Source organism: Nerophis lumbriciformis, linkage group LG01, assembly GCF_033978685.3.
Source record: "Nerophis lumbriciformis linkage group LG01, RoL_Nlum_v2.1, whole genome shotgun sequence".
Classification (NCBI taxonomy): domain Eukaryota; kingdom Metazoa; phylum Chordata; class Actinopteri; order Syngnathiformes; family Syngnathidae; genus Nerophis; species Nerophis lumbriciformis.
In genome coordinates, this window is record NC_084548.2 from 36,472,296 (window position 1) to 36,498,785 (window position 26,490).

Here is a 26,490-nt window from a genome sequence, read left to right on the forward strand (position 1 = left end):
CGGTTCCAAAAAACATTCATGAATTTGGTTCTTTTATGAATTTATCATGGGTCTACTGAAAATGTGACCAAATCTGCTCGGTCAAGAGTATACATACAGCAATGTTATTATTTGGTTACATGTCCCTTGGCAAGTTTCACTGCAATAAGGCGCTTTTGGTAGCCATCCACAAGCTTCTGGTTGAATTTTTGACCACTCCTCTTGACAAAATTGGTGCAGTTCAGCTTAATTTGTTGGTTTTCTGACATGGACTTGGTTCTTCAGCATTGTCCACACGTTAAAGTCAGGATTTTGGGAAAGCCATTTTAAAACCTTAATTCTAGCCTGATTTAGCCATTCCTTGACCACTTTTGATGTGTGTTTGGGGTCATTGTCCTGTTGGAACACCCAACTGCTCCCAAGACCCAACCTCCGGGCTGATGATTTTGGGTTGTCCTGAAGAATTTGGAGGTAATCCTCTTTTTTCATTGTCCCATTTACTCTCTGTAAAGCACCAGTTCTATTGGCAGCAAAACAGGCCCAGAGCATAATACTACCACCACCATGCTTGACGGTAGGTCTGGTGTTCCTGGGATTAAAGGCCTCACCTTTTCTCCATTCCTTTACACACGCAAAAGTAGTAAAGGAATGGCTGAATCAGGCTAGAATTAAGGTTTTAGAATGGCCTTCCCAAAGTCCTGACTTAAACGTGTGGACAATGCTGAAGAAACAAGTCCATGTCAGAAAATCAACAAATGTAGCTGAACTGGACCAATTTTGTCAAGAGGAGTGGTCAAAAATTAAACCAGAAGCTTGTGGATGGCTACCAAAAGCGCCGTATTGCAGTGAAACTTGCCAAGGGACATGTAACCAAATATTAACATTGCTGTATGTATACTTTTGACCCAGCAGATTTGGTCACATTTCCAGTAGACCCATAATAAATTTATAAAAGAACCAAACTTCATAAATGTTTTTTGTGATAAACAAGTATGTGCTCCAATCACTCTATCACAAAAAAAATGTAGTTGTAGAAATTATTGAAAACTCAAGACAGCCATGACATTATATTTTTCACAAGTGTATGTAAACTTTTGATCGCGACTGTTTATGCATGTACCAAAACTGACCACCTGGTGTCGCTGTAGATCTTACTGACCTTACTGGCAACATAAACGCAGGGACGTCGCACTCTCTGATTGGCTGTTCCTCGTCGGGTTCAAACAACGTTGCGCATGCTCAGTCGGCCTTTGCAGACTAGCTTCTGAAATCTGTCAGATCAGCGGACAGTCCTCACCGCAAATACCTAACCTTATTCAACTATACTAATTCACGGTACTTTACTTTTAAGTCCTTTTGAGTTGTTGTTTTTCGACACTGGTGTCTAAAGGAAGCCGTGGAGAATGACGAGCAGCGTGAAGCGGAAAGAAGAAAATCATCTACAGAATGGGGGTGTAAAACAGTCCACATGGAGCAAAGCGTTCAACAGTAATGCAGTTTGGGAGGAGAAGGTCAGTCAGCAGCGCTCTAGATATACAATCCGTTATGTTGGCTTCCCCAATACATGATTTGCTATCCTTGGTTCACAGAGCACATGTTAAAGATTAGTACTGTTCAGTTTTTTTTAATGCAGTCCAATCTGAATGATTTAAAGTGTTAGTGGCATAGTTGTACATGCATGACAAATATTGCATAAATGTGCAGCCTTTCACTGCCAAAAAATTATATTTAATGATTTTGCCAAGAAGAAACCATGTGCATTCATTCTTTAGTTACTGTTTTGTTGACTCCAACTTAAGTGTGGATCTCAGTTTTTGTTCCATGACACCAAACTGTGACCTAAGGTCAACTACCACCACATAGTGTGTGCAACACTACTCCTAGTCATTGTTATAACTAAAAAATAATCCAAGTATATTGAAAATGAACAGTTATTAACTGCCCTTAAATTCAAATGCAAATGACCATATATGTTTGTGTATTAAAAATGTTATTCCATGTAGTTATTAATTGCACTTAAAGTTGTGCTGTATGGCCTAAAATCTCCAGGTATATTGCGATATACATTGCATCCTCTTGTGCGAACAATACATCACAATATGTTATTTGGCATATAATAGAACCATTTCAAAACGGATTACAAAATGCTGCTAATATGATGTATGTGGTAACATCATTTCCGGTTGTATTATATTCTGTTTAAGGCCCCAGTTTAACCAAGTGCAGCCCTGGATACTATACTTGGTATCGTCAATATTTGTAATGATCTGTTTACATTTAAGAGCTCCAGTTAGCATGGCTTCTTGTTTCTCCTTGTGGTGTGTAGTTTAGAATAGTAGGGCGGCATAGCTTGGTTGGTAGAGCGGCCGTGCCAGCAACTTGAGGGTTGCAGGTTAGATTCCCGCTTCCGCCATCCGAGTCACTGCTGTTGTGTCCTTGGGCAAGACACTTTACCCACCTGCTCCCAGTGCCACCCACACTGGTTTAAATGTAACTTAGATATTGGGTTTTACTATGTAAAGCGCTTTGAGTCACTAGAGAAAAGCGCTATATAAATATAATTCACTTCACTTCACTTCACTTAGAATGTTTGGCTATTCTTCGTCCTCCAGTGTTAATGGTACTTGTCAGAAATATAGTTGGTTTTCTGCCATTGATGCAAGGATTAGTGACTTAGAAGCAGCTTTGCAATGTGGAAGGACGTTTGCTGCTATATCCCTGGCGAGGATGTTGCATTGCGCTGAGGAAGCGTTCCCTACAGCTTGTCGCTGTCAAATTTGGGGGGGACAGCTAAAACGTGTCATCAACATGTATTATCACGCCATGACATTCGTATTCAAATCTCTATTGTTGGCCACATTTCTATCATTTATATAGCGCAACCCTAACAGAATTGCACACAATTGTTATCAACACAACATAGTATTTATTTAGATCAATTTGTAACATTGCTGCAGTGATTTATTTAATCCTATTTGTCTTTGCAGGATGAGTTTTTAGATGTCATTTACTGGCTGCGGCAAATCATTGCGGTGATCCTTGGTGTAATTTGGGGGGTTGCCCCACTGAAAGGATTTCTGGGAATAGCCATGTAAGTAAGCATTCTTCTTCAGCTTTTCCGACCAACCTCAGTCACTGCTGACTTAAACATATTTCCTCATACTTTATATGTTGCATTCGTTTGTTCTGAAAGGCTGATATTCCCTTTTTGCATTTGCTTCTTCAGATTCTGCATTATCAATGCGGGTGTCCTGTACGTATACTTCAGCAGCTTTCAGCAGATCGATGAGGAGGAGTATGGTGGAACGTGGGAGCTCACCAAAGAAGGCTTCATGACATCGTTTGCTCTTTTTCTGGTGGGAAGATTTTTTTACTGTGGGATTATTAGGCCTGGGCTGATAATCAAAAAGTCAATTAATCAAACGATAAATGAAATTGAACTGGATAACTTTGCCAGCATCGATTTATTGCTATATTCGTATAAGCCCTCTTGTCAGTCATCCACAATCTTTGTCTCTGTGAGTAGAGGCGGGACTGCTAACTTCCGACAGTAACAGAACCTTGCTTGTTGCTGGTGAGAAGCATTGCAAAGTAACAAAATTAGGAGGATAAAAAAACTTATTGCAAAGCCAAATTTCCAGTGTTGGAATATTTCGGTTTCAAACACAAGCAAACTTAACTTATCAACATGTACGGACAATCCAGTACATCAGGTGTGTTTGGAAAGTGATGGCTAACTCTCTCTCTCTCTCTCTCTGTCTCCCTCTCTCTCTCTCTCTCTCTCCCCCCCCCCCCCCCCAAAAAAAAACAACAAAAACAAACAAAAAAACAGATTTTCCAACTGGTACCAAAACTGAGCTTTGAAATATTCAATATTTATTTCAGTATAAATTTTGCTAACAAAGATTGAGTCCATTTTATGTATATTGGTTTTTTAACTTAATAATCAAAAGTTTTTGACATTCCAATTGCAATGGTAAAAAATACTTATGAAAAATCCAAGTTTATTGCGTTTACTATTATTATTATGTATTATGATTAAATTAGTGCTTCAATTGGTTTCAAAAAATGATGACAATAATATGCTTTATTGGCAATAATTTTTGAGACAATTTATAGCTAAATGTATTATCTGCCCGGGCTTAGGGATCATAGACTCTCTGAAAAACTCCTAAATAGTATTAAATCAGGGATTTTTTTAAAATGGAAAGTAATTTACACAAATCCCAGAGAGCTACAAGCGGTAGAAAATCGATGGATGGATCTAATATTTTGATAGCATCATTTGACAAATAAATTAGGGAGTAGGAGAGGGATGCAGGATTAATCGACATTGAGGTTTTAATTAGTGTGATAACGTAACTGTCATCACTGGCATTTGAGTGACAGAAATGATGGCCAATCAGTATTGTTGAGCCTCACGTTCCTTTGTCTCTCGCTTCAATTGGTAGAAAGATGTCTCACTGTTTGCATCGCTCTCAGCACCTGAGCACGTTTGTTTAACAGTAGAATTAACTGAACCCAGTGAGCCCTTTACTCAGTCATCCACAGTCTTTTTCTTGGTATGCGGAGAGCAAGACTGCCAGTTTTACACCGACAGGAATCACTTACAGAGTGCCTCGCTACTCGCTAGTGAAGTTTTGCAAAGTAACACAATTTAAGAGGAAAAAAAATATGATTTTAAAGCCAAATGTCACGTTGTGATAATGTTTCAGCATTAAATCGGATGGGCAATATAAGTCCATCAACATGGACGAACAAGCGCGAATGCCGTGATGGCAACAACAAAAAAAGACAACGCCCAACCTCATTTGATGTTCAATATTAAGTAAATTTTTTTGGGTTTGTTTATTTATTGAGGATAACTAAAAGTTATTTAAATTTCAATTACATTACAATGGTAAACACTTCTACAGTAACTAGAATTAAAAGTTTATATTCTTTTAAATGGTCACTTGCATTATATTATATATTAAGATCATTTTACATTATAATCACTGTATATTTATCGGTTATTTATTCAGTTTAAGAGCATGATGTAGACAAAAGCTCTGAGTCTGTCTGCATAAACCCAAATCTTAAAAAAAAAGAGTAAATTATTGCATTTTGTTCGAATGTGTAGACAAGAATATGTTTTTTAACAATCTGAAAGCAACATGTCTTCCTTCACTCGTTATTTTTGCAGTTTTATGCATTTATATGTATGTTTTTGAGAGAAAAATTGCAATGACCATATTTTCCGCACTATAAGGCGCACCTAAAAACCTCCAATTTTGTCAAAAGCTGACGGTGCGCCTTATATATGGACCAATATTGAGCCTCCAACAGGTAAAAGTTTCAATCAATCAATCAATCGCAACTACGGTAAGCAGCCGCCGACTTCATTTTCCCCCGTCTTCATTTTCCCCTGTAAAAGAAGAGGAAGCGCGCGGTGCATGCTGGGATATTTGCTATTTCATTTCCATTTGTTTATGTAAAGACCCCAAAATGGCTCCTATTAAGAGACACACTTACGACGCAGAGTTTAAACTTAAGACGATCAGTCACGCAGTAGAACACGGGAATAGAGCAGCAGCGAGATAATTTAACATTATCACTGAACTGCTAGACAACAGCAGCAACACTGACTCGATTAATGACGACTTCGACGAGACGGAGCCGGGCATGTTGGATGCCGTGTTTGCCCAACTGTTTAATTCGGACACTGAAGAAGAAGAATTTGAGGGATTCGTGGATGAGGAATAACTTCATAAAGTGAGCTTTACATGTTTATTTTGTGTGTTGTGTTGTGTGACATTAACGTTTGAGCAACGTTCTGTTATTGATATTGTTATTGCTCTGCACTATTTCAAGTGTTACTATATTGTGATTGCACTAACGTTTGATTTACCGTTTTTTACGTGTTTATTGAATCAGGGAAAAGTTCCCCTCCACTATGATATAAATGTTGCACTACATGTTATACCTTGCTGTTGTTAAAAGATAAACAAAACACCACGTCACTGACTTTATCTCAGGGAAAATAATACAACAGTTGTTTATTCATTTTGGGAGTGAACAGAGTTGTCAGAACGCGGTTTGTAATCTATTAATAAAGTTTGACTGACCTATCTGACTTGTTTTGATGACATTCCCTTTAGCGCAGCTCCATCTAATGGATGCATAACGTAACCCCAGCCTCTACTGTATCGTCTATTCTATGCGCCTTATAATGCGGTGCGCCTTATATATGAACAACGTTTTAAAATATGCCATTCATTGAAGGTGCGCCTTATAATCCGGTGTGCCTTATAGTGCGAAAAATACGGTAGGTTTTTTCTCAAAACCGTACAGCCTTAGAGTAGGTATTGTTCTCTTGGTGAGTATTCAATTAACTCAAGAGATTTTAGCAGAATTATTCATGCCTGCCATTTGTTTGTCCTTCCCAGGTGGTGTGGGTAATATTTTACACAGCCCTACATTTTGACTGAAAGGATTCCACAGGACACTTTATACGAACATTTGTGTCAATGGTCAAGGCGCACGGAATCCATGGCTTGAGAGGTGGCGACATACCCAGTCGGACTCCTCCTCCGTGTGCACTGCATCATGGGAATAGTTGTTTGAGAATGGACGCAATTAAATCAGTTTCTTTTGGTTGGTTCTGTTTTAAAGGGGCCCCAACTTTCCATTTGTCTTTCTCATTTCCTCAAGCTGTTTTCATTGTGTCTAAGAAACACTAATCACATACGTTAATTGAGATTGATTAGTGTCGATGTATTGATAGAACATGCATTATGTAGAAGTTCATATTTTTCATGACTTGCTACAGTCTTTTATCTGCTTGATTTGAACTGAAGAGCTGGTCTGTCGAGTTCCAAGGTTAATGCAACACCGCAACAGTTTTGCTTTTTTTTTTTAACACAAAAACAACAATCAGATGTATTAATAACAATAGACATTAATATTTGTCAGTTGCCTGTCTATAAAAATATTGCCAAATTATTATTTGGGCAATAGCCACCTCTTTTATCAGCTACCGTGTGTCTGGTTTTAAAGGTGGATGCATTTTTTTCCAGGCAAGGCAGCGGTGAGAAAAAACTGTTCACAGATGTAAGCTAAATTTAGCCTGTTCGCATATCTAATCGAGTCATTTATTAATGAGCGTAGATGTATTTTAAGATTGGTTCCATCACACATAGCTTTCAGATCAGAGTCTCACCGCTTGTTTTGAAATTTGAAATTAATTTAAGATATCCTGTAATTTCTGTATAATGAACATGTCGACAACATTGGTGTACTCAAAGTACCGATACGTACCTTTGTTATGTCATGCCTGATGGAACATAATACTCAGTATTTTATAGTTGAGAACTTTTGTTCTGAGTTCTTACAAAGTTGTAATGATACTGTTTGCCTGGTGTTTAAAAGGATTGTATTTTCTGATCAAATGTTTTGGGATTCATTAAATAGGCTTCATTTGGCCTCCATTTTCAAATATGTTTTGCCTCGTTGATTCATATATTTTGTTTCAGGTTTTCATTGCCCCCTAAGTTATATGAATATATATATATATATATATATATACATATATATATATATATATGTATGTGCTAGAATTTTTAAATCACAATTTATAAAATGCCCTAGTGGATATATGTATTGAGTGATGGACAGTTATTTAGCTTTAACACATCCATAGTGTTCCAACTATGATATGCTGTGATACAGTAACAAGCATTACAGTACTCAATAATAATTGTTCATCTGGCAATTAATAAGATAGTAGCAGTTGGAGGGACAATATGATGTCTAAGTATGGTAACCTGAGTATTTTACTCTGAAATTACTGTTAGACAAAAGGTTTTCAATAAAGTATCAATAGAGATACCTTGCATTAACCGGTCGTAACTGATTAAAATACTGTGCGATAATCCTAATGTGTATTTGAATAATCTTTTTTTTTTTAAAGAGACGTTATTTTGGCATGTGACGTCATCAACAAGCGGAAAAACGCTGTGACGTAAATCCAAGATGGCGGCTCGCCGTTCCACGATGAAATTTTGGAAGCCGGGTAAGTAATTCTAGATAATTGTAAAAGCAAAACTTAAAAAAAAAAATATCTGTCATTGAATTGATTATATTACAAACAGATACAAAGGCCCATCAGCGCCTGTATGTTTTTGGTCAATTTGGAATCTGCTCGATACATAGCTCAGATGTTACCTTTCAAAATAAAACACGGGGCGCAAAGTGCGCTAGCTAACTAACTAAATACTAGCTAACTAACGAAATACTAGCTAACTAACGAAATACTAGCTAACTAACTAAATACTAGCTAACAGCGCATCGCATTGTAAGTCCCGGTACACCTCAACCCACTACCTGTGCCTCGTTCAGGGTCCGAAGCACCGGGGATCTCCGAGGAGCGAGAACTTAACACGGAGACAATTGGTTCCACAGCCGTCTTCAACCCGTACATTGCACTGTCCATAGAGAAGCAGAGGCAGAAGCTCCCTGTTTTCAAGGTGTGCCTAACAATTTCCAAAATGCTTGACGCCCCACGGAGATGAAGTAACTGTATCTCATGGGGCACAATTGTTGTCTATCCAGCACAGAAACAACATCCTGTACTTGGTGGAAAGCTTCCAGACTGTCATCATAGTTGGAGAAACCGGATGTGGAAAGACGACACAGATACCTCAGGTTTGTACAACATTTTGACACAGTAGCGACTTGTCCAGGGTGTACTCCGCCTTCCGCCCGAATGCAGCTGATATAGGCTCCAGCACCCCCCCGCGACCCCGAAAGGGACAAGAGGTAGAACATGGATGGATGGATGATGGTATTTTGTCTTCAGTGGAATAAGAATATGTCCTTTGCTGCAATGCAGTGATGCTCCTAATGTAGCTTAACCTTAACCACCTCCGAGGTGCTTGAGCTCAGTTTGTGTTGTGTCAGCTCATCAGTGTGCTCTTCTCATTCTGAAGCTATCCTTTTGTCACTTATTTCCCATCAGTACCTGCTGGAGGCTGGCTGGGCAGCAGAAGGGAGGGTGATTGGCGTGACACAGCCTCGACGCGTGGCTGCTATCTCTGTAAGAGCTCTGCAGATGTCCTGCAACAGCTTTTTCTTTGCCAGAGTTCTTTCACTCAAGGAAAATCAGTTTAACACTCAAGGACGTGGCCGTGTCAAGCACTTCTGCTCCTCTGTCTTGGTGCCAGGTGGCCGGCCGCGTTGCAGAGGAGAGAGGCGCTCGTATAGGACATGAGGTGGGCTACTCCATCAGATTTGACGACTGCTCTGACCCCCAAGCTACCAGGATCAAGGTATTCCCCAACACAATTTTCAGTAGGTATTTGTCTGGTCAATAAAGTAGAATATCTTGCAAAAGTTATTTGATTCCCGATGTTCAAATAAAGGGGTCCAATTGTTACCTGTTACTACCTATTTTTGTGTATTTGTCCTGAAAAATGTAAATCAAACCATGGAGGAATGGCGAGGTATTTATAGAACAATCTTGCCTTCTAAACTTGCTCCAAATGAGCCGTTTGGAATTTGAGTCTTTAATGACATATTTTGCCCTCGTGAGATGAGCCGATATATCCATATATGGTAGAGGTTTACCTGAAGAGCTTTGCAGGAATCCGCCATTTTTAATTCAGTTCTAGCTCAAAATTGTAGTCAATAAGTTCCTTATTTTGTTCTATCCTCTTATTGTGGGACAGACTGGCTCGAGCCGTACATGCACATGCATGCTAAAATTCTCAGATGTTGCCATATCTGATAAAAAGTAACGTATAGTTGTAACTTATATCGGTCAGTAGACCTGATACAAAAGCGATAAAAAGTACAACATGGCTGACGGGGTGGAGACACAGTCAAAGTTGGCTTGGCATGGAAGAGAACATCGGCATGTAAATAAGACAGCCCACAAAACTGCCCATTCTGAAGAGACAATCAGAAAGCGGCTTAAAGATGGTCTGAAAAACAAAGTCCATGCAACATTTTGACCATAGCACCACCATTACACGTTATGTAGACCACAAGGAAGTGTTTTATGTGTAGAATTAAAATCACATGACCCCTTTTAGAAAAGAGAATAAGACTCAATCTGAATTATCCATAGTGCCATGGCAAAGTATTGCAAATATGCATACAGTCATCAACCCTTGTTGTTTGCCAGCAGTGACATAAGGCAGATGCGAAAAAAGTTTGTTTACTTTCAAGATGTCGATGTTCCGATTGCTTGTGATCTTTTTATTTTTTTTGCCTGTCTTTATTAAGAAGAAGACCAATTGGAAGGCAACCACTTTGTTTCCAAGCACTAAATTAGTGTGATTTCTCAAATGATTTTTTTTTTTTTGTATTTTCACACCTACATGTGAAGTCCAAGTGCCCATTCACTCTTTAATACGAGGATTGGTCATACGCTGTGCGCCTCCTGTATACTGGGGGGAGCCTATTTCCTTTCAGCGCGGATAAATGTATTGCTTTTCCGGTTTACTATGACTTCACACCAAAACAGATTCTTTGCGACTCTTTGCTCTACCTGATGTTCGCTGTAATATTGGCACAGATGACAAATATTGCGTCTCCAATGGCTATGCTGATGTTAAATAGAAAGACTCAATCAAGAAATGATCAGAGACTGCGCCACGAACATGACGCTACAACCAAGAAGGTCTCGAAGCAAATGCAAGTCTGAAACAAATAAAGATTGGGGGAGAGAGAGTTTTTTCAAAATACATTTTCGGACGTAGAATCATGGAAACAAAACTTTTGAAGGTCTCAGAGTTCATTCACAAGGCTTTGTGGATTGATGGAAGGAGTTTTAAATCCAAAATAAAAGACTATTTTTGCCCCGATACCTGAGAATTTACGACAATTTTATCTGGAGGAGCCTGATTCGACTATTGACCTCACAGTCACAGTCACAGGCCTCCCTCCCTCTATGGGAGGGAGGCGAGTCCCGACTGATGTTACAAATCTTTTGGATTCTGGTGTTTTTGTGTGTAGATAATAGACTGCAACTTTTGATCGAACTGTTGAATAGATAACAAAGAGGTGGTTGTTTAATAATTACTTTAATAAAACAAATCTACAGCGGTGTCTCTCAAAGCGCACGCACACAGCCGCTTGCCTCTCTCACCTACTTTTACACCCTTTTCTTTGTCTTCCCCGCGCTCATCCAATCACCAGTCATGACACATTTACAGACTTTCAGACTGTCAAAAAATAAAACTCTTCAAGCAGGAACAGTGGAACATGAACATGGATATTTTCAAAAATTTACATTTAACGAAAGTGTGCATCTATGCAAGTGGATTGTAAAACAAAAAATGTCTGTCCACATAAAAACACATTCATGCTCATTTTGTCCAAGCAAGCAAAACAACCACAGTGACTAGCACCTAACCAAGCAGGCACATGACAGTAGAACAAAGAATGTTGAGAAGTTGTTAAATTAGGTCCTGATGTTGAGCAACATGCTTTTTGACAACGTTTAATCAATGTCGATTTCTGACGTTGATTTGACCATTGAATTTTGGTCATTTTCCAAACCTATATTTTACAACACAAATACAACGTTGAAACAACATGCTTTTTGACAACGTTTATTCAATGTCAGGTTGTGATGTAGATTTGATCATTGAAATTTGGTCATTTCTCAACCAACAACGTGGATCCAACGTTCGACATTAATCTTGTCTCAAATTACAAATACAACCATTTTGAAACATTGTTTTCAAAGTCAGCTTTAAAGGACATGCATGTATAATCACCGTTGTATCAATCTCTTGTGCCTGCTGGGAACACCTTTGTTTATCAATATGGTGATATATTTACAATGACATGTATATTATTTTTCAAATCAGCACATACCGGTACTTACACAAAGTCCAGAAAAGATCATGCGTGCATTTTTTAAAATTGCTGTGTCTTACTGCGCAGGGTGGGGGGTGAGGAGTAGTGAAAATGTGTTTATACTGTTCAGCCCGCAATCTAAAGTGTGCTCTGAGTGAAACTGTTGCATATGAGATCTGTGTTTTGTTCTCTTCAATAAAATAATTTTTTTTACGTTAATGGCTATAGTATATAGCCATGAACCAGCTCAGTGGCCTTGTGGTTAGTGTCCGCCCTGAGACTGGGAGGTTGTGAGTTCAAACCCTGAGCCATACAAAAGACTACAAAAAATGGGACCCATTGCCTTCCTGCTTGGCACTCAGCATCAAGGGTTGGAATCGGGGGTTAAATTACCAAATGATTCCCGAGCTCGGCGCATGCTGCTGCTCACTACTCCCCACACCTCCCAGGGGGTGAACATGGGGATGGGTCGAATACAGAGGACACATTTCACCACACCTAGTGTGTGTGTGACAATCGTTGGAACTTAAACTTTTAACTTACACTAGATTGCCTAAAGTATTTGGCCACCCATCCAAATGATGAGAATCAGATGTCCTAATCACTTGGTCCGGCCACAGGTGTATAAAATCAAGCACTTAGGCATGGAGACTGTTTCTACAAACATTTGTGAAAGATTGGACCGCACTCAGTAAATTCTAGCGTGGAACTGTCATAGGATGCCACCTGTGCAACAAATCCAGTCATGAAATTTCCTCGCTCCTAAATATTCCAAAGTCAACTGTCGGCTTTATTAAAAGAAAATGGAAGAGTTTGGGAACAACAGCAACTCAGCCACGGAGTGGTAGGCCACGTAAACTGACAGAGAGGGGTCAGCGCATGCTGAAGCGCATAGTGCAAAGAGGTCGCCGACTTTCTGCACAGTCAGTTGCTACAGAGCTCCAAACTTCATGTGACCTTCCAATTAGCCCACCTACAGTACCAGAGAGCTTAATGGCTTCGGATGCAGTGGTGTAAAGCACGTCGCCACTGGACTCTAGAGCAGTGGAGACGCGTTCTCTGGAGTGATGTATCACGATTTTCCATCTGGCCATCTGATGGACGAGTCTGGGTTTTGGAGATTGCCAGGAGAACGGTACATTTCGGTGTGAAATTTGGTGGAGAAGGAATTATGGTGTGGAGTTGTTTTTCAGGAGTTGGGCTTGGCCGCTTAGTTACAGTGAAATGCACTTTGAATGCTCCAGGATACCAAAACATTTTGGACAATTCTATGCTCTCAACCTTTGTGGGAACAGTTTGGAGCAGGCCCCTTCCTCTTCCAACACGACTGTGCATCAGTGCACAAAGCAATGTCCATAAAGACATGGATGCCTGACCTGAACCCAATAGAACACCTTTGGGATGAATTAGAACGGAGACTGAGAGCCAGGCCTTCTCGACCAACATCAGTGTGTGACCTCACCAATGCGCTTTTAGAAGAATGGTGGAAAATTCCTGTAAACACACTCCGCAACCTTGTGGACAGTCCTGAAGCTGTAATAGCTGCAAAAGGTGGACCGACATCATATTGAACCCTATGGTTTAGGAATGGGATGGCACTTCAAGTTCATATGTGAGTCAAGACAGGTGGCCAAATACTTTTGGCAATATAGTGTATATGTACATTCATGTGGCATTACGACACGTAGTGAGCAGTGTTTATTACTACCGGTACATGTAATTGCACTCTGTGGGGCTCCGTTCCCATTGTAGCCTAGATCGTTAAAATGTAAAGGTCCATTATGTGCAAAATATAACAACTATGAAAATCCTTAGTTGAAGACAGTCCTACTATAATCATTTGAATAATTTAGAAATACATTCTTGCAATATTGCACTCTGTATGTAGTGATGACCAATTTGAGTCACTGCCCGTTTTTATGGGGTGAGGGTGGGTTCTGTAGCCAAACTAGTTGGGAACCACTGCACTAAAGCATGTTAACCACCTTGACTTGAAGAATATTAGTTCACCGTAGCTGTTTGTTGTAGTTCCTTACAGATGGAATGTTGGTGCGGGAGATGATGGCTGACCCCCTGCTTAAAAAATACAGGTACAAAGTCCAACTAAACTGTAAACATTGACTCTTAGTGGTTGCTGGTATCTATAGTGTTCTCTGCTTTTCTCCGCAGTGTATTGATGCTGGATGAAGCACATGAGAGAACCCTGTACACTGACATTGCCATTGGTCTGTTGAAGAAGGTAACCCAAGTTCACACTATTGGCTGATTTAATTTTCATGAGCTTTGAAAATATTTTTTGTTTCTTGTCAGATCCAGAAGAAACGTCGAGACCTGCGGCTGATTGTGGCCTCTGCCACTCTGGATGCCAAGGTATCCGTGCCATTAAGATGAAGAGATATGCTGTTGTGATAAGAAAAAAGATGAGTCACCTTCGGGCCAGATCACGTTGTACTGACAAATGTGATGAAACTATGAAAGAAAGACTTAATCAGGGCAAAACTTGGCTCAGTTTTCAACGTCAGCTGAAATGTCATTTCTGAAATCGGCTTTTTGTTTTCAAGGTCTACACACTTAGTCAAACTGCGGTATATGTTTAATGGATTTGTCTTTAACAAGGCACATTTGGTTATTTAAATGTTTTAAAATATAATTTGCACGCAAAGTACTAGCAAACAATACTAGTTAATAGTTACATTTTGTAGTTATAAGTACCGGTATTAAAAGTGGGCGAGCAGTAATTCCTTCTTGATAAATGTTAGCATAATATATTAAATAAGAATGGTTTTCTTGCTAACAATACAATTCTTGTTCGCTAAAGAAATTCCATGAGTTCTTCAACCTGAACGAGTCAGGAGATCCTAACAAGGACACATGCGGAATCCTAACAGTGGAGGGACGGACATTCCCAGTGGATATTTTCTACACTGTCAGGTACTTAAATGAACATGCTTTAATTTAGTGACTAAACCCAACCTTACCTCCTGTATGGTGTGTCATCAGTCCTGTACCCGATTACGTGAAGGCCACAGTTGAGACGGTGATGAAAATACATGATACAGACGACAGTGGGGATGTTCTGGTGTTTCTGACTGGGCAGGTTTGCGGTTATATTTACTACATTTACTTGACTAGCATACATTTAAAGGCTTCATGCACTTTTTTGCATCCTGTGCTCATTCTATTTTGAATTTCATTATTATACCTTAAAAATGTCTCCCTAGGAAGAAGTAGAGAAGGTGGCGTCTCTCCTGAAGGACCAGGCCAGGTCTTTGTCACGACAAGGCATGAGGAAACACCTGAGAGTTTTGCCGATGTATTCTGGTTTACCTTACGCAGAGCAGATGAAGGTCTTTGAGCGGGTGCCTGCTACAGTTCGTAAAGTATGTTACCAATTTCATTAAGTTGTTTGAGGGGGAAGGTCGATAAATTAGCAGATGTGAATATTGTCCTAATCAATCCAGGCACAGTGGTTGAGTGGTGGCGCATTGGCTAAACAAGAACCAATTGGTTTATTAAAACTGCTGTATGTCACGTTTCTGACTCACCCTCTTCCTCATTCAAACCATTCAATATATGGCCCTACTATGCTCACTCATAGAGAAAATGCCAACTCCAATTCACAAGAATGGTGTTTGGAGTGATTTGTGGTCTCGCTCACCTGTTAAACAGCAGCATGTATCAGAATTAGCTATATTGGCCAAGTACAACCTGAGAAAATTAAGTGCCGCATACGACCAGTTAGATTTTCAAACAGGACTGCCGGACGTTTTAAGTCTTGTACTATAGAAAGTATTTCAGTGGTTGGAATCTGCGGTTTGAGTGATATACGAGTTATTACGGTAATCTACGTCACAGCAGGTCAGACGTGGCACCAAGCAGTACGGGCAGGGTTTGTTTCCAGAATAGCCAGCCTAAAACGCGAGTGTCAAGGACAGACGCAGAGACACATTTTTACAACAAAGTTCTGCAGAAAAGTGATATATCAGATTGTAGGTTCACTTCTGGCGTGGAGTATGCGAGAACCTGTCATTAGCCTTAGAGATTCCCATTCCCACCTCCCCCTCACTCTGCCTGTTGGGTGATCTCTCCGCAACTAATTTTGATACAAACAAAACATACCCCCTTATCAACGCATTAGGCATCGCCAAGAAAACTATTCTCATGAATTGGAAATCAAAAAATAATTTATGTATAAACCTTTACAAAAACATTTTATCAGATCATATAGTTTTGGAAAGAATGTTTGCTGAATCAAAACAACAACTGACAGAATTCCGATCTCTTTAGGCACCGCTGATTTATTTCCTGACTTGACTCCCATTGGGGCCAGGCCTGTGGCTCTGTCCCTGGGGTGGGCCTGCAATGTGTTCCTTGGTTCCGGCCTGGCGGGCTGATCCATAGGTGGTTCTGTGGTTGGGGGTGGATGGGGGTGCTTGGATGGCGGTTGGGGTGCGGGTGGAGCTGGGGGCGGTCGCCTTGGTTTAGGTGGTGGACTGTCGGGCGGGTTGGGGGGGCTTGCCGCTGTCGGGCGGGGGCCAGTCCGTGCCCCTCTGGCTTCGGGTTTTCTTGGGCTTCCCACCTTCTCCTGGGGGGTGGGGCGGGGTCTGGCTTGGGCCGCCCTGTGCTGTGGCCATGCGGGCCCGTCTGGTGCCGGGTTGGGGGGTCTGAAAAGAGGGGGAAAAAAGAACAAAAGGGGGAAGCTGAGCTTCCCTTGCAGTCTTAGAGAAATCACCACCGCCTCACTTTTAGTACACAATGAAGTAGATAACATGTGCATGCACATTTTGTGATGTTAGTCCATCCATCCATCCATTTTCTACCGTTTATTCCCTTCGGGGTGTCGCGGGGGGCGCTGGAGCCTATCTCAGCTACAATCGGGCGGAAGGTGGGGTACACCCTGGACAAGTCGCCACCTCATCGCAGGGCCAACACAGATAGACAGACAACATTCACACTCACATTCACACACTAGGGCCAATTTAGTGTTGCCAATCAACCTATCCCCAGGTGCATGTCTTTGGAGGTGAGAGGAAGCCGGAGTACCCGGAGGGAACCCACGCAGTCACGGGGAGAACATACAAACTCCACACAGAAAGATCCCGAGCCTGGGATTGAACCCCAGACTACTCAGCACCTTCGTATTGTGAGGCAGACGCACTAACCCCTCTTCCACCGTGCTGCCCTGTGATGTTTGTCAATGATCGTCCATCCATCCATCCATTTTCTACCGCTTATTCCCTTTTGGGGTCGCGGGGGGCGCTGGAGCCTATCTCAGCTACAACCGGGCGGAAGGCGGGGTACACCCTGGACAAGTCGCCACCTCATCGCAGGGCCAACACAGATAGACAGACAACATTCACACTCACATCCACACACTAGGGCCAATTTAGTGTTGCCAATCAACCTATCCCCAGGTGCATATTTTTGGAAGTGGGAGGAAGCCGGAGTACCCGGAGAGAACCCACGCATTCACGGGGAGAACATGCAAACTCCACACAGAAAGATCCCGAGCCCGGGATTGAACCCAAGACTACTCAGGACCTTCGTATTGATCGTAATTTAGCTAAATTTAGTTACTTATGTTAGCTATCATTGAATGTATATTATATCATAACAAAAACCATGACAGCAAATTGTTAGTTGCTACTCTTGGACTAATTTGGGTCTGTGCATGCGTTCGCTACGTACACACGTGTACAAGCCTTCGGTGATTGACAACCCTTGAGGCCAGGAAGATTCCTCAGACTGACGAACAACTTTTATTCAATATAATTAGTAATTGTGAAAAATATAGAATATATATTTTTTGTTAAACCACTTATAGTAATGTAAGCTAGCCTGTAATGTTTTTGTTACATTTTTTTGGTTTGAAAAATGTAACTTGGAGCAAGTTGAAAACAACCCCTTTTAAACATTAAATCCTTTATACCAGTGCTTCTCAAATGTTTTGCACCAAGTACCACCTCAGAAAACACTTGGCTCTCTGAGTACCACCATAATGACCAACATTACAATACAGTAGCATAGTAGGCCTAAATATTTATTAAAACAAGGCAGAGGTTTTATTTAACAAGTATATTTAAGATTTTAGCCACTGTGACATTACACATAGTTTGAACAGTAACACTGTTTGAATTGTTAAATAAGGGATTTTTTGGCGTACCACTAGATGGAGCCCGCGTACCACTAGTGGCGGGTACCACAGTTTGACCAATAGCGCCTTTTGCTGGTCGCGGCTCGGTAGTGCAATTCATTTGACCCTGTATTTTTAAGATGTGTAAAAACAGTCCTTTACAATTGAGCATCAAATAACTGATCCATTTAATACTAAGCCCTCCTATACTTCAAAGTGCTGATGTAGTTAACATTGTTACAGTGAATTTGACACATTTCCAACAATTGTTATAAAATTGTATATCTTTTTTCAGGTGGTGGTGGCCACCAACATAGCTGAGACTTCCATTACCATCAATGGGATCGTTTTTGTCATCGACTGTGCTTTCGTCAAGCTACGTGCATATAACCCCAGTACGGCTATTGAATCACTGGTGGTGACACCCATTTCCAAGGCTTCTGCCAGCCAGCGAGCTGGGAGAGCAGGCCGGAACCGACCAGGGAAATGCTTCAGACTTTACACAGGTGTGTTTGTGGGTAACAGGTTGTACATTTCCTCCTGTCAGTATGATCACACACTGGTAACACGTTTTCTTTTATCAGAGGAGGACTTTGAGAGACTGCCTCCTTCTACTGTGCCAGAAATGCAGCGTACTAATTTGGCCCCAGTCATCTTGCAGCTCAAAGCTTTAGGCATTGACAACGTTCTGCGCTTTAGCTTCCTTTCGGTGAGTAGCTCACTTTCACTTTCATCCACAGGCAAAGATAATAGTAATGTAATTGAAACCATTTAACAATGCATCCAGATCCTGCTTTTTAAGATTACTATAGACTCTCGGAAATCACAGTTAATTCTTAGTTTGCTCTAATTGAATAAAGACCCCAATATATTGACACAAACTAAATTTTATTATCAGAATGTCAAACCTGGAATTTGAAAAATTGTTTTACTTGAATGCATGTCATTTATTTGCACAAAATTTGGTAAAAATGTAGGATGAAGTGCACATTTTAAACAATTTTGGTATAATATTGCCATTAAAAAAGGTAGAAGTTTTCTAGCAATATTGGATTTCTTCTGCTAACAGAAATGACCAGAAAGGGAGGGGATGGTCTAGTTTTGTACAAATTGATAAAGCTAAATATTTCACTGAGCACACCTGTCGGATCCTCCTAACTCATCTTTACACTGGTAGGAATTGACCTGATCACTGACCATATAGCAATCTGCTGCATCTTTCAGGTCTATAGTTAAGGTAAAGAAGCATGTATGGTTGAAATAAATTGCGTTATTAATGCATGCATTTCTTGTGATTCATCACACATGTATGTTACACACACTAACTTTGAAAGCCCTACTTTGAAATATACATATGTATTCTTTTGCACCAAATGTTTTAGTTTGCTTAGAAACTCGATGGAGAAACGACTAGTGAAACTAATAACACCATGTATTTTAATGTTATGAAGTAAAATATTGCTAATTAGTGAGTTTCTATAAATATCTAATTCATCACAGCTGCAAGGTTCTGGAAAAGCTTGTAATGCACCTTTCATGTTATTTGGCATTTTTACAGCATATATTTTACAGTAAGTGAGGAACTCATCTGTTCTGTTTCTTGTTTTCTACATCACAGCCTCCTCCAGCTCAGACCATGGTTCAGGCTTTAGAACTTCTGTATGCTCTGGGAGGTAAGAAACTTTACCATTATATTAGCCTGATTACAACAGGAGTAATTTAATGATACTTTCTCAAATAAGACCCCTGGAAAAAAAAAAATGGAATCACCAGATTTGGAGTATGTTCATTTAGTTGTTTAATTGTGTAGAAAAATAACAGATTAACACAGACATGACACAAAACTATAGTCATCTTTCTGGCTTTAAAAAAAACTAAAATAAATCAAGAATATAAATGGTGGTAGTCTGAAACAATTTAATTTTTAGATCAGATTGAAAACAATACAATACCAAAAGCCCTTTTTAACCAATATGGAATCACCTTGTAATTTTTCTTTTCCAAAGCTAACAACACCTGCCTTAAATTACATCTGTTTATTAGTTAGCAGATAAAAAGGAGTGTTCCACACCTTGGAAAGCAATGGCTGTAGGTGGATTGACATGAATGATGGCTAAAACACGAGAGCTGTCAATTGAGACAAAGGAGAGGATTATCAAACTTCTTCAAGCAGATTAATTGTCAGACAATGTTGCAAAAGATGTTGACTGTTCAGTCAGCTGTGTCTTAAATCTGGAACAAGTACAAAAAACATGGGAACATGCACAACAAAACAAATGAAGAACAGATGGGCGGAAACTGGAGTCACCGTCTGTGACCGAACTGTAAGAAACCGCCTAAAGGAAATAGGATTTAAATACAGAAAAGATAAACAAAAGCTGTTATTAACATCCATCCATCCATCCATTTCCTACCGGGGTCGGGTGGGTGTTGGAGCCTATCTCAGCTGCATTCGGGCGCTAGGTGGGGTACACCCTGGACAAGTCGACAGCTTAACACAAAAAAGTCTGGTGATTCCATCATTTTTTAGGGATTGTAGAATAGGTATATGTAATGTTTTTCTTTTACAAAAAACAAACAAACTAATATTAAAACAAATTATACATGTCATTATGCATGTCACCTCTGACTCCCTTTACAATTTTTCTACTGCTCTCTGAAGAATGCGAAAAAGACACGTCTTTATTTTATTTAATGTTTTCTCTCTTGTAATTTATTTTGAACAACAAACAAACACATTTAAAAATTCACACAAATAAGCATTTCTGTTAGAATTTCTTAATGTGCAAAAAAAAAAAAAAAAAAAAGTAATATTAAAGGAAAAAATAAATAAACAAAGAAATGTATGTCTGAAAAGTAGGAGGAAGAAGCAAAAGCGGATATTGTCTTGCCCCAACACTCAAGATAATCAGATTTTTAGTCATCAATACAATAAATAATTAATTTTAACCTTGACAACTTAGAATTTTTTGTATTGCTTTTTATAATGAAAGTGTTAAATGTCATGTCGGGGAGCAATTGCAAATTGGTAAGCTTGTCGAATCATTGTCATTCTAATCCCTGCACGCTGTGAACGACCTCATTGCACTTGTCTACTGTGCATGTACTATTGTGTCTACCAACCTGCCAAAGTTGTAAACTTTGGGGACATTGATACATTGTAAGTATAAAGAGATATCTGTGCTCCTTTCACTCGGCTGGCTATGTGTCCATTTTCAGGTTTGGACAATTATGGACGTTTGACCGATCCTCTTGGGATCCGGATGGCAGAGTTCCCTCTCAGCCCCATGTTTGCCAAGATGCTGTTAGAGTCGGGAAACTTCGGCTGCTCCAAAGAGATTGTCACCATTGCCGCAATGATGCAAATTCAGAATATATTTGTTATACCACCCAATCAGAAGAAAAATGCTGTAAGTGAAATATGATGACATATTTGTCATAAATTGACAGAGCAATTGAGGTAATTAACCACTTTATATTGCCTCAACCTGCAGGCTCGCCAGCACAGGAAATTTGCTGTTGCTGAAGGCGACCACCTTACCATGCTGAATGTATACGAAGCTTACCTTAAGGTACAGTGAGTGTACTTTTATGCGCCTAATGCTGGCAAGTCAGGACATCAAAATAGTCTTATCTCTTTTTAAAAAAAACCTTCAGCACCAAAAGAGCTCCCAGTGGTGTCAGCAGCATTATCTTAATTACAAAGGTCTGCAGCGCGCCACAACAGTGCGAGAACAGCTGCGGCGTCTCATGACCAAGTTCAAGGTGGTGTGGACTTCCAGCGAAGGTATGTCATGTTAATTGGATCTAGTGTCTTGCATATTCATTCAGCTCAGCCTGGCTTGAATTCTAATGTTGAATGCTACTGTTAGCTGCTAGTAGTCCTCATCACCAATCCTCTCTTGCAGGTGATCCAGATGTGATTTTGAGGTGCATTGCATCTGGATTTTTTTCCAATGCAGCACGCATTCACCACTCTGGTTCATACAGGTATATGCTTCGTATTGGTAGTATTTCTGACTGTCCACCAACTGCTGTTTCAGTAACCAACATATTCGATTAATTTCTCTGACAGAACCCTACGAGACGAGCGTGAGCTTCACATTCACCCCACCTCTGTACTGTATGGAGAGAAACCTCCAAAATGGTTTGAACATTTTGATTGATAGTTCATACAAAGCATGGACAAACTCCAGCCCGTTAACACGCGCACTAAAGCCATGTCCAGCGACAGGATTTGTAATGCTATTTTTAGGCTTGCACCGTTTGCGATATCAAAATAGTTAGATTTTTCTAATGAAATAAAAAAATAACCCTGAAACTAGAGGATCTGCATTTTCCAGTGATGTACATGTCATATCAGCACCTCCTAGAACAGGGGTAGGGAACCTATGGCCCTGGAGCCAGATGTGGCTCTTTTGATGACTGCATCTGGCTCTCAGATACATTTTAGCTGTTATTGCTTAACACGATAAGTAATGAATAATTCAGCTGGTAATCACAGTGTTAAAAATTACGTTCAAAATATAAAACATTCTCATGCATTTTAATCCATCCATCCGTTTTCTACCGTACCTGTTCAAGAAGTCCCATTAATGGTAAGAAGTATTTTATTTATTATTGGTTAGCTTCAGAATAACAATGTTATTAAAAAGAATAAGAGACTTATAATACTCAAAAATGTTGGTCTTCCTTAAAAATGCATGCATCTAGTTGTATTCAGTGTTAAAAAATATTATATGGCTCTCACGGAAATACATTTTAAAATATTTGGCTTTCATGGCTCTCTCAGCCAAAAAGGTTCCCGACCCCTGTCCTAGAAGATGAAGCTTTGATTCTAATTATTCATACGCAGTACTGTATATTGGTTTGGCCCCAGGCCAAATCTTTTAAGGCCATCGTAGACTGCCGGACAAAAGTTTACCCAGCCCTGATTTATACACACATTATTACACTGCTGTCGTCCCTCGCCACATCGCGCTTCAGAGTTTGTGACTTCACTCTATTGCACTTTTTTTTTGTTTTAAGCCTATTTTATGTATATTTGGCCCAAGCTAAGCATTTTTTTTTAAATTTCAAAATTAACTAAAAATATCAATAATACAACAGATGGGCAAGTACCGTCGATGAGCCCAAAACAATCAGCTTTTGCTGTTCGGGATTGTGGCCGCTGATCAGCCTCAGTGGCCACTATATTGGATTACATGACTGTGTTAGAGGGCTCTCATAATGTATAAAAACAAATTTAGAAGGTCGTAAACAGTTTTTTTTAAACTCTATTTAAAAAAATTCAATTGATAAATGATAATTCATGCTTCGCGGAAATTCACATACGGCGGTCAGGTTTGGGTTCGATCCCCGGGCTCTGGGTTTTTCTGTGTGGAGTTTGCACGTTCGCCCCGTAACTGCATGGGTGCCCTCCGGGTACTCCAGCTTCCTCCCACTTCCAAAGACATGCACCTGGGGATAGGTTGATTGGCAACACTAAATTGGCCCTAGTGTGTGAATGTGAGTGTGAATGTTGTCTGTCGATCTGTGCTGGCCCTGTGATGAGGTGGGACTTGTCCAGGGTGTACCCCGCCTACCGCATGAATGCAGCTGAGATAGCTCTCAGCACCCCCCGTGACCCCGAAAGGGACAAGCGGTAGAAAATGGATGGATGGAAGGTCTCAAAGCATTTAGCAGCGATAAACAAGCGACTACAGTATTGTGTTGTCATGCAACACTCTTCTCTCCAGGGTTGTCTTCAACGAAGTGATGCAGACAAGCAAGTACTTCATGCGAGATGTGACTGCTGTGGAGTCATCCTGGCTTGTGGAGTTGGCCCCTCACTTTTACAAGCAGGCTAAAGTAAGTAACTTTCTGAAAAGCCTATTTATATTGTTCGTTGTCATTTATTTGACAAGTGTATAGATTTTTTCATTTCCATTTTTTATGCGCAGTACACAGTGTTTGGTGTGTTTAAAGGAGAACTGCGCTTTATTTTGGAATTTTGCCTATCATTCACAATCCTTATGTGAGACAAAAACATATTTTTAATGCATTCTAACTAGTAAATACTTGTAAGCAAACGTCAGCTTACAATGGAGCCTATGGGGAGTCGCGCTATTCTGCCTATAAAGCCCTTAAAAACATCAAAACACGTTCATTGAAAGTTTTATATACATGATGTAAGTATATATGTAATGTATAAACAGGCAGATTTATAATAACATGTAATAATTACGTATTTTGCTTATTTTAAGCATACGGTGGCACACTCATTTCAAAAACGCATCACGTTTGCTTTGTCCTTCGACTACATCACTGATTATTAGTCACTGCAGACTTCATGAGAGCCAACAAACATAATAAACATCACTTACTGTACAATGTCTGCTGTTATTAGGATGCCGCGTTAGCGCTTATAATAACAATATCACTATACTTGGTTATTATTCAAGTCACGAAATGTAAATGGAGCATTGTTGGTGCTTTTTGGATGGTTATTTAGAGGGTTTTATTGGCTGACAAGAGGAGCTCCCATTGACTCCATTGTAAGCGGACTTTATTTACAAGTTACAATACATAAAAAAATACATCTGTCTTGAATGATAGCCAAAATTACAAGAAAAATGCAGTTCCCCTTTTAATATATACAGTATTACCATACTGTAGGTCAAAACCTTGACATTTTTCTAAAAAATATAATACATTAATTAATATGTAGTAAAGCTACACTTAGAATTCTGCTTCCTTCCTAAATAGTTTGTCTTGGGATTTCTGACACAATTTAAGGGTCTCAAAAGTATTTCACAACATTTCTGCAGGATCAAAAACATGCTTTGTGGAGTACATACATTATTTTTGTGCCCTCAACTGTATAACTGTCATGTCAAACACAGTCTCAACTTGATCAGGTCCGGTATGAATTAAATTTTAAAACTTTAGACATGTTTATTTTTTATATTGCATCCGTCAATTCTCATACGACCATGTCATTTGTTGTGCTGATTTAGGATATCTTATTACATTTATTACCCCGGGTCAGTCTTGCTTTAATAACAGTACCTACTTGAGATTGAAATATGTCCCGTCTGTTCTCTTTCAGCATGGTTCACTGAGCAGCAAGCGATCCCGTGTCCTCTAAACACGTTGGTCAAGTCTGGAAGACTCCGTGCCATTGTGTATATAAAGATGTAATATTTATGAATCATTTCCACATGCGCAACTGTGACCATTCTAGACATTACTTGCTTTTTGACAGTGGTCTACTTCTACTTTCTATTAGATCTGTGTGAGAGACTGCTGATAAATTGCGAGAAACCAGGTGTGAAGTACTTTATTCGTACTTGTACATAGTCAGAGAAGACTCTGGTCCAGGAATGGTTGCAGTCATACCTGGTTCTAGGCTTTATTTTTTATAAAAGCTGTGTCCATTGTTGGTTGGAAAATAATGAAAAATGAGACTTTTTGCTATTACGTTGCCCCCTCATAACCTAGGTGCCTTTAGGAATCTAACTGGTAGCTTGACCAGTTTTAGTTTTTATTTCCTAAATTGGGCTAATTGACAACACTGTGAAAATACTTCTTTACCTTTTTAGAGATGTCCAGACTGTGTAGCATTCTCACCAGTGTGTGCCAGTTTCCTTTCAATCAGCCTGTGTCTCATTTCATTTTTGACAGAATGTAAATACACAACAGTGTTGAAGGAAAGCTGTGAAAACCAAATGAAGTGCCGTTTGTCGGCACAGTGACAGGAAGTGCACTCAGATGTAGCCTAATGCCTCAAAAGAACTAGCATTTAGCTGTCCTTTTGATGAAATGTGTCACAGAAGTGTACTTTTGGTTCACTATTACCATCTAGCATATAAATACAATAGTTCTTAACGTGATCTTCCATCACTTCTCAAAAGGTTTACCCTCTACCTTGTCAACTTCAGCATTATCAAGCACTATATTACAAGTTTGTTCTATAATTAGATTTGTTATTAAGGCAGGATATTCAGAAATCTAGGCAAATTTGCATGATTTGTAGTAGTCTTTGAAACTAATCAGTCCACAGAAGCACAACATACAGTAGTTGGGTTAACCAACTCTTCTTGCATGTGTAATGGTACTTGTGTAATTATTAAATACATAAATACCTATCACCTGTCATGTCGTCCCCACATCCTCCAATAAAAGCGCTACATCATACACAGATGAGCGTCATCTTTTGAGTTTCTGTATTTGTAATGAAGATTTCAGGATGGCCACTAGATGCCACTATTGCACCACACTACCGACACAATCTGTAACGCACAAAGAATAGTCATTTGGAACTGTAGTAAACGTTCTTTAAAAAAAAAAAAAAAAAAGTTTAAAATGATTATTCATAAAGAAAGCGAAATAAATGACTTTTATTAGCAAAATGTCATTACTAACATTTAATGTAGCAACTTGAACCTCTTCAGTATGTTCCTGCAATGTTCGCTAGAGGGCAGACTAAACCCAGGAAGTGCATTTTTTCAATTTAATTTAAACATTTGACCAATTCAGTTGTATAAAAA

At 39.7% G+C, this 26,490-nt stretch overlaps 2 protein-coding genes across 2 annotated transcripts; both read left to right on the forward strand.

Moving 5' to 3' along the window:
• The first annotated feature begins 1,192 nt into the window (after window positions 1-1,192).
• Window positions 1,193-7,458, forward strand: rab5if (RAB5 interacting factor). Its single transcript, XM_061980619.1, has 4 exons — window positions 1,193-1,490; window positions 2,967-3,070; window positions 3,206-3,335; window positions 6,408-7,458. The coding sequence occupies exons 1-4, from the start codon at window positions 1,383-1,385 to the stop codon at window positions 6,447-6,449; spliced, it is 384 nt and encodes a 127-aa protein (XP_061836603.1). The 5' UTR covers window positions 1,193-1,382; the 3' UTR covers window positions 6,450-7,458.
• A 446-nt stretch (window positions 7,459-7,904) lies between these two features.
• dhx35 (DEAH-box helicase 35) lies at window positions 7,905-26,137 on the forward strand. The gene is made up of 21 exons (XM_061980630.1): window positions 7,905-8,032; window positions 8,359-8,486; window positions 8,572-8,664; window positions 8,978-9,055; window positions 9,183-9,287; window positions 13,855-13,916; window positions 13,996-14,065; window positions 14,137-14,196; window positions 14,645-14,757; window positions 14,827-14,923; window positions 15,048-15,206; window positions 18,255-18,465; window positions 18,544-18,668; window positions 19,578-19,632; window positions 21,179-21,369; window positions 21,454-21,531; window positions 21,617-21,746; window positions 21,868-21,949; window positions 22,035-22,106; window positions 23,698-23,809; window positions 25,050-26,137. The coding sequence occupies exons 1-21, from the start codon at window positions 7,993-7,995 to the stop codon at window positions 25,086-25,088; spliced, it is 2,100 nt and encodes a 699-aa protein (XP_061836614.1). The 5' UTR covers window positions 7,905-7,992; the 3' UTR covers window positions 25,089-26,137.
• The last annotated feature ends 353 nt before the right edge of the window (window positions 26,138-26,490 follow it).

Bases quoted from the DNA above. Each gene is read 5' to 3' on its own strand.
- dhx35 (XM_061980630.1), top strand. From the start codon at position 7,993: ATGGCGGCTCGCCGTTCCACGATGAAATTTTGGAAGCCGG. The intron at 18,466-18,543 runs GTGTGTTTGTGG...TTCTTTTATCAG, and splicing joins ATGCTTCAGACTTTACACAG to AGGAGGACTTTGAGAGACTG. The intron at 21,747-21,867 runs GTATGTCATGTT...CCTCTCTTGCAG, and splicing joins GGTGTGGACTTCCAGCGAAG to GTGATCCAGATGTGATTTTG.
- rab5if (XM_061980619.1), top strand. From the start codon at position 1,383: ATGACGAGCAGCGTGAAGCGGAAAGAAGAAAATCATCTACAGAATGGG. The intron at 1,491-2,966 runs GTCAGTCAGCAG...TTGTCTTTGCAG, and splicing joins ATGCAGTTTGGGAGGAGAAG to GATGAGTTTTTAGATGTCAT. The intron at 3,336-6,407 runs GTGGGAAGATTT...TGTCCTTCCCAG, and splicing joins CATCGTTTGCTCTTTTTCTG to GTGGTGTGGGTAATATTTTA.